The sequence below is a fragment of the Tenrec ecaudatus genome, chromosome 10, assembly GCF_050624435.1.
Source record: "Tenrec ecaudatus isolate mTenEca1 chromosome 10, mTenEca1.hap1, whole genome shotgun sequence".
Lineage (NCBI taxonomy): Eukaryota > Metazoa > Chordata > Mammalia > Afrosoricida > Tenrecidae > Tenrec > Tenrec ecaudatus.
In genome coordinates this window covers 41,980,815-41,988,824 of record NC_134539.1, presented here as the reverse complement: position 1 = coordinate 41,988,824, position 8,010 = coordinate 41,980,815, and the positions used below count along the sequence as shown (strand labels likewise).

At 38.5% G+C, this 8,010-nt stretch overlaps 1 protein-coding gene across 1 annotated transcript; it reads left to right on the top strand.

Annotated features, from left to right (window-relative positions):
• Positions 1–960, top strand: LOC142457916 (olfactory receptor 13F1-like). Its single transcript, XM_075559004.1, has one exon. The coding sequence runs from the start codon at positions 1–3 to the stop codon at positions 958–960; it is 960 nt and encodes a 319-aa protein (XP_075415119.1).
• The last annotated feature ends 7,050 nt before the right edge of the window (positions 961–8,010 follow it).

Genomic DNA, 8,010 nt, shown 5'->3' with positions numbered 1-8,010 from the left:
ATGACTGAGACAAACTGTACAATCATTTCAAATTTTATTTTTCTGGGGTTTTCCCACTATCCTAAAGTTGAGGTCATCATATTTGCCTTGTGCCTGCTGATGTACCTGATCACATTATTGGGCAACATTATTCTGATCTCCGTCAGTATCCTGGATTCGCACCTGCACACCCCCATGTACTTCTTCCTCAGCAACCTCTCCTTTCTGGACATCTGGTACACCTCTTCTGCTCTCACTCCAATGTTGGCAAACGTTGTTACAAAGAAAAACACCATCTCATTCTCAGGGTGCGCTGTGCAGATGTACTTGTCTCTGGCCATGGGCTCCACAGAGTGTGTGCTCCTGTCCATGATGGCGTACGACCGGTATGTGGCCATCTGCTCCCCCTTGAGATATCCCATCATCATGAACAAGAGCATTTGTGCACACATTGCAGCTGGCTCCTGGGTGACAGGCTCCCTTACCGCCCTTGTGGAAACAATTTCTGTATTGCAATTGCCTCTCTGTGGTAAAAATATCATCAATCATTTCACTTGTGAAATTCTGGCTGTCTTGAAACTGGTTTGCGTAGATACCTCCATGGTTGAACTCCTTATGCTGGTGATCAGCACCCTTCTCCTTCCCGTGCCGATGCTCCTTATTTGTGTCTCTTATGCCTTCATCCTCTCCAACATCCTGAGGATCAGCTCTGTGGATGGCCGAAGCAAGGCCTTTTCAACATGTGCAGCCCACCTGACGGTGGTCATTCTGTTCTATGGGACAGCTCTCTCCATGTACCTGAAGCCATCAGCTGTGGATTCACAGGAAATTGATAAATTCATGGCTTTACTCTACGTGGTTTTGACCCCTATGTTGAACCCAATAATCTATAGTCTAAGGAATAAAGAGGTAAAAATGGCTGTGAAAAGACTGCTCGTTAGAAACCCTCTTTACGTTCTCTTTCATCCCAGTAGCAAATAATGTTAATGTAAAGGTTGTTTAATTTTCAGTGAACACCCAAACGTTTTGATAGTGGAGAAAGACACACATTTTAAATGAGATATTTTATTTCCTAAGTCTTTTATTGATAGACCACTGTAATTCTCAGATAATATAAAGAATTCTTACCTAAACATATCTGAAATATTTGTATAAATAGATGTTTTATAAGTATGTAGCTGTATTTTACATGTGAGTATATACAGACAATTTCCTGAATTACAAAGTCTGTCTAAGTCAAATTTGCAGTTGATCTGGAACAGATACAAACTCTTGTTCTGGATCCTCACTTTAGTGCAAAACCTCTTTAAAGGTTGAAAATCTACTCAAGAAGTAAATACAGGTGATTGTGATGGGGATTTTTTGTCAGGAGGGTTGGTCCATTAGTTCAGAGTGAGAGATTTACTTACCATTAAAGGGGAAGTGTGAGTTGCCTATACTTGATGTTCATAACTTGGACACTTGCTGGAGTTGCTCATGCAGATAAGCCCATGTGCTACGAATGCCTATAGACAAATGCAAAGAGTCTGTGGAAATAGAGTCCTGAATAGAACAGCTGCAAAAGGTGCCAATCAGGGAAAAAGCTATCAGTTAGTAGTAATGTGTTGTTGAGAGGGGGCTGACATTATGTCTTAAATTCAACAAAGGTAAAGTGAAACTACCAGGACCCTTTCAATGGTACCTTTATTGGCTACCTGGTTTCTTAAGCTAATGAATTAATCTATTAACATTTACAGGGAAAAGGTGATCACTGTGCCATAGAAAATACAATATTCATAGCTACTAAATTGGTGTAAAATATATGAATATATCTTAATATATAGACCATAGAATGCATGCAAATAATTCCAATATGAATACTCAAAAGCTTTCATGGAATTCATAGGTCCTTTTTGGAACAAATGAATAAATGTGAGATCAATGTGCACACCTTCCTAATTATCCCACATGTCTCACCAGAGTTAATAAAATTAGAATGATAATTTTGATCTAGGCTGTTAGGTTCTCCTTGGGGGAGAGACAGAAGTTGTAATGAACTTAATGTTGGGACATGTGAAAAAATCATACCATATATTCAATTATCCTATTCAAACGGTGGCAACTTTATCAAGCCAGGTGCCTAGGGGAGAGACAATGATCTATGGTTATTGAGAGGCTAAAAGAAGGGTGGAAAAGTAAAGCTAATAGGAATAAGGAAGAACAACAATTCTATGTACAAGAAGTAATGAGAGTATACATTAGTAATACCTAATACAGTTATTGAGATTAAAGTAATGATTAATTTTAACTAATCACCCCTAGTCAGTCTATATTTCTTCAGAGATATAATCTTTATTGCCTGCAAAATGACAAGGTGAATCTGATTTCTGGGTCAGGAAATAACATGTGTTTAAGCCTCAAAATTTCTTTTTTTGTGTATAACTTTCCAAGTAAAGTTTAGCTTTTAAGGTTTTCTGTTGTTAGGTCTTGGATGTATTTTCTGATACTGGGTACTTTTCTGTAATTGATGTCACTCAATATTATAAGCCTATGACAGTGTCTTCCTTTGGTGAGGCCCTCTCCAGGTTTTGGCTAGGATTATGGGCCATACCGAAAATGGTTTCTTTTACCTGATTTGATCCAATTTCAATGAAATACACACCTGATATCTAAGATGATCTCATTCTGATATTACCTATGAATAATCTGCTTAGTGTTTCATCATTGGCTATTCTAATATATCCAATAGCATGAAGGAGTTTATCACTATTATTTTAAATAAAATGAAAAAGGGGAGATTGGAAGTAAAGGTTAATAAGGTTTCCATACTAGAATTGATCATCTATGTATTGAAGACGAAATATGATATGTCATGATGACAAAAGTTTCTGGAGCAATGTGGAAACAATGTTCAAATACAAAGAGATATTAATAATAAAAATGTTCTGTATCCTTTCTATGGACTCCTAATTATCACAGTAAAATGAAATATATAGTCTCTTTATTATTAGCTTAAACTAGAAAACATAAAAATATATTCTAAATATATGTTTTAAAGAAAAGAATTATTATGTTTCTCATCTACAGTGTCAATACTTGTCAATTTAGTTATTATAGCTACTGAAGTAGCAATTTGGTATTAGGGAAATGTGTGGGATCTACCACTGAAGAACTCAGGATTGAATGTCTATCCTATTTTTTAATAAAAACTGTTTGACCTTAGACACTCTAACTTGAGGTCATGTGCAGAACACAGAAGAAGATATGTCAGGAGACCTGCTATCCACAGGATAAAGGCTCTTGAGGATGACTCATTCTGTCTCCCACTGAACAGAAGCTTAGATTAAAGGATTGACGGCTTTAACTTTGTAAGGAAAGTGAGACGGGAACGTGCTTGGTAAAGTGGAGGGGCAGCAAAGGAGAGGAAGACCCTCAAGGAGATGGACTGACACTGTCATGGCAACAAGGGGCTCAAGCATGGGAAAAATTATGAGGACGGTCCAAGTCTGGACAGTGTTTCAGTTTGTTGTACATAAAAGAACCCACTCAATGGCATCTACAACAACAAGAAGAATATGGTGTGATAATGTGTATCCTTTTTATAAACCAGAAAAAAGGTACAAGTTCTATTTCTGAACTGGAATAGAATATCATATGTCAGTTACTAATGCAATGCTATCCAAAATACTCTAATATTTTAATGGAAGTGCAGAAGTGAGAGTCTTTTTCTCAGTAGATAGAAAAAGAGATACAAAGACAGAAACGCAGAGACCAAGATAGTGAGACACAGAGAACAGTGTGGTTTTGACCGAGTGAATCAGCAAAGTTTTAAGAGATAAGTTGTTTTTAGAATGAGTGAAACCTTTTGTTAACAAATTCACAGCAGCAAACTGAAGAGAGATCCTTTCATAAATATTGACTAAAGTTTACTTAAGTGGTGGCAAGTGGAATGGTCAACTGAAGCACGTTGCTAAAAGGCTTGCAGTATAGGCTCGTGACTTTGGGTTTTGTTCTTTGGAAAATGGAAAAGCAGTGAAGATTTTTAAGTATTTATGACATGACTAGGCTGATCTTGTGATAAAGACTGGTGTAGAAGATAGGGTGACAATTAGAGAGGTCCATTAGAGGCCCATTACAGCAAAGTCGTTAAAAGGCAGTAAAGACTTAATATAATGCGATGGGGAAAGTAGGGCACACGTGGCATGTACAAGAGAGTAGGATTGGGCTTGAGAATTTCTCAGTTATGGACAGGAAGCCATTAGCGATGAAGCCATTTGTTCTAAGAAAATACCTGATTTAACCATTGTTCAGATAAGGGAAAGCTAATGAGGATGGTAATATCACGTAGTTAGAGATACAAATTGATTGACTGGTTGACTACATATTTGTGGTCAGACCTCCAGGTGAAGACAAAGGTTAGTGAAATCCAAGAGAGAATCAGAAAGAGAGGAATATATTTGGAAAACTTTTGAACAGAGATGGGAATATATATGATTGATATGGTCAAGGAAAAATGAGAACAAATATTTTTAAAATAATCGACTAATATTTTGTATATTTAATTAGGACTGTGGAATGTTTAAAAGGAGACCTAGCTTTATGATGTGTTGGTCTGCTAACCAAAAGGTCAATAGTCCAAAACGACCAGCTTCTCTACGGGGAAAAGAGCAGGCTTTCTATTATAATAAAGATTGATAAGCTTGGGCACTCACAGGAGCAGTTCTAACCTGGTCTAGCAGGGCACTACGAATCGGTAATGGCTTGTTAGCGGTCGTGATAAAAGAAAAAACAACAGCAGTGCACTTGAATTCTAGAGTGAAGCATTCTAATTTGGTTTTCTGTACAAGTCAAGTGATCTTTGGAAATTTATTAAAGAATCCAATCTAATTTCCTCTTCCATGAAATAAAAATGTGTGACAATATCACACATTTTTACAGAATAAATAATGTATGGAAACAAGCATCGAGGATGGATCCTGGCATTTATTAGCAACCAATTTTATTCTACCTGGGTTAAGGTGGGGTCTCTAGAGAACCCAAATCAGTGGTATACATACATAAAGAAATATCTATCAAGGAAATGGATATGACAGTGGTTGAAGTGGTCAAGTTCAGTCTGGGTTAAGTTCTCCAGTCAGATGTGGAACTGAAGACTTTTCCTGACTCCCATAGCTAAAGGGACTAGAGAATCAGGAAACAGGAAGATGAACTAGGAGCTAAAAGACTGCAGGCTGGTGTAAGCATGGGTACTGAGGACCTCTGGGGTGTAGGGGTTACCCATCAGTATGTGATCCACATGGTTGGCAGTCTGAAACTACCAGCAGACTGGGCTTTCTATGCCTGTAAACAGGTACAATCTCAGAAATCCACAGGGGGTCACTGTGGGTCAGCACTGGCATAATGGGAGTGAGGTTGGTTTTAGTTTGGTAGGCAGGGATGCATGGATGGTTGGGATCCTGGCTGCTAAGTGAAATGAATCCAAGACCAGGAGGCACTAGGGCAGACTGCTTCCATGATTGGCAGCCAATATCGTGGGCCATTGGTTCAAGTGCAAAGAAGTGGATTTTAAGGAAACAGATGCAGAATCCAGACACAGCAAGAAGGGGAAGCCTTCCCACAATGTCTCCTTAAACAGGGTAGACCACATCCCCAAGAAAACTTCCTTTCAACTGTATCATGGATGTGACTTGATTAAAGGGGCATCTAACTGCCTGTGCGGATCATAACAAACTATGCATCACTTTGAAAAGAATGGAAATTCCAGAACGCATCATGCAGAACATGCATATGGACCAGTTATATGAAAAGAACAGGGTTGAAAATTACGAAAGGTGTGTGTCAGGGTTGTATCCTCTAACCATCCTTATTCAATTTGTATGTTGAGCAAATAATTAGAGAAGTTTCCTTATATAAAGATGAATGCAACATCAGAATTGGAGGAAGGCTTGCTAACACTCTGATAGGCAGATTATATGAAACATGTTGTGTCGTTTCACCGTATTTATTCAGTCTGTACACTGAACAATCAAACTACACTTTATGAGGAAAAAAGCAGCCTCGGGATTAGAAGAAAGCTCATAAACAACCTTCCATAAGCAGATGCCACAACCTTGCTGATGAAAACCAGGAAGACTGGTGGCAATAATAAACCACAGAAGCTGCGTGGGTTACACCTGAGCACAATGGAAACAAGATCCACACAAGACCAACAAACAACGTCCTGATCGATGAAGAAAAGGCTGGCATTGTCGAGCATTTCTATTTGCTCGGCAGTGCACACTCAGGGAAGCAGCAGTCAGGAGTCCACCCAACGTGCTGCAGCAGGCAAACGTGCTGCAAATGACTTCTTTCAAGTGGTCGGGAACAGGGATGTGACTTTGAAGAGTTAAGTTAGGTGGACTTGACCAAAGCCATGTTATTTTCAATTGCCTCCTGTGGATATGAAAACTGGACAATGGATAAGTAACATTGTAAAATAATGAATGCATTTGAATCACATTGTTAAAGACAATTGAGATTACCCGGACCGACAGAAGTACATACAATTCTATCTTGGAGGAAGTACAACTACGGTGCTCCTTAGAAGCAAGAACACTAATACTTTGTCTCAGTGCTTTGGATACATCCTCTTGTGGCACTGGTTCCTGGTAGAAGACATCATCTTTGGTCACATAGAGGGTCCGTGACAAAGGGCACGATCCTCACCTTGATGGCTATAGCAACCAGTGGGCCCAAGCATCCCAATACTTCTGAGGACGGCATAAGATCCAGCAGTGCTTGTTTCCTTGTACATAGGGTTGCCATGAGTCAGAATCAATTCGAGGGCAGCTAACATCACCAAAAGCAACAGCAACAAATGATTTTTTCAGAAATTATAATCAATATACACCCTAAATCGATTATAATTTAGTGTGAATAATTATTGTATCAGTTCTTTAAAAAATAAAAGAAAAACTCCATTTAAAGTCTTCTTACATTTTATTCTATCAATACCACGCCGTTTACTTAGATTAGTTCATAACATAACAATATGTTGTCATCTTTGCTGCTTTAGTAAGTTATGTCTTTATACATTTAAGAAAAACAGTACATTTTAGCTCCTCACATTTTCTACTGTTCTTCATGTTGTGAATAGGTATTTGGGAAGAAAAGAAATATGTAGCTAGAAATATTTTAGTCTGTAGATTAGAAATGGATTCTTGGCGAGAATAAACATAAAAAATGATAAATCACATACATTTACAAAAAGAAGAGTTGCAAATATGTATTTTATTTGTTGAATATGTGCTAACTTTCTTGGAAGGGTTACTTTAAAATAGATTTTCCCTGTTCTCATAAAATGAATTGCACGTCTTCAACTATTTATCTCTATGGCTTTTTGAGATTACAGTCCTTTTCCTAACATGATAAAGTCAGACTGCTAGTCTAAAAATACCATTATCTCTGGAAGCTTGTTATTGTACATGGTACTTAATTTCTTCTGCTGTGTTTATATTTAAAAACATTGCTCAAATATGTCAGCTTATTTTGTATATAGACACAAAAGTGTCAGATTCTCATTGTTTCCCACTGAACCAATGACTATTTATCATGATTAGCATGGGGGTGACCACCTCAAACTCATAGGGCAATCAGTTTGTCAAAAATAATGTCTTTTTGACTGACCAGGCAGAAAAAGAACTCAAAGGCCCATCGGGACTGTCCTAAGCCAATGATGTTGCAGCTTCTAAACTCTCGTCTGACCAAACACGTCTATCAAGACCCTGCTTCCTCGTGGTCACTGGTGAGTGTGCCTCAGAACACCAGGGAAACCCACTGGAAAGCAGAGGCCGGATCTCCACGCCCTCAGCCATGACCCCGGGCAGCCGGTGGTTGCTCTGCTAACCTACAGGTCGGGAAATGCCAATTAAACATATTTTTTTATAGTAAAAAAAAAATAATGTCTTTTTACTGATTACAAGGATATACATGTGACCTCCTTCCTGGGGGGGGGGGCGTACAACAGAAAAGGGGGTGAAGGGAGATGTCGGATAGGGCAAGATATGACAAAAT

Coding starts and splice junctions, on each gene's coding strand:
- LOC142457916 (XM_075559004.1), top strand. CDS start 1: ATGACTGAGACAAACTGTACAATCATTTCAAATTTTATTTTTCTGGGG.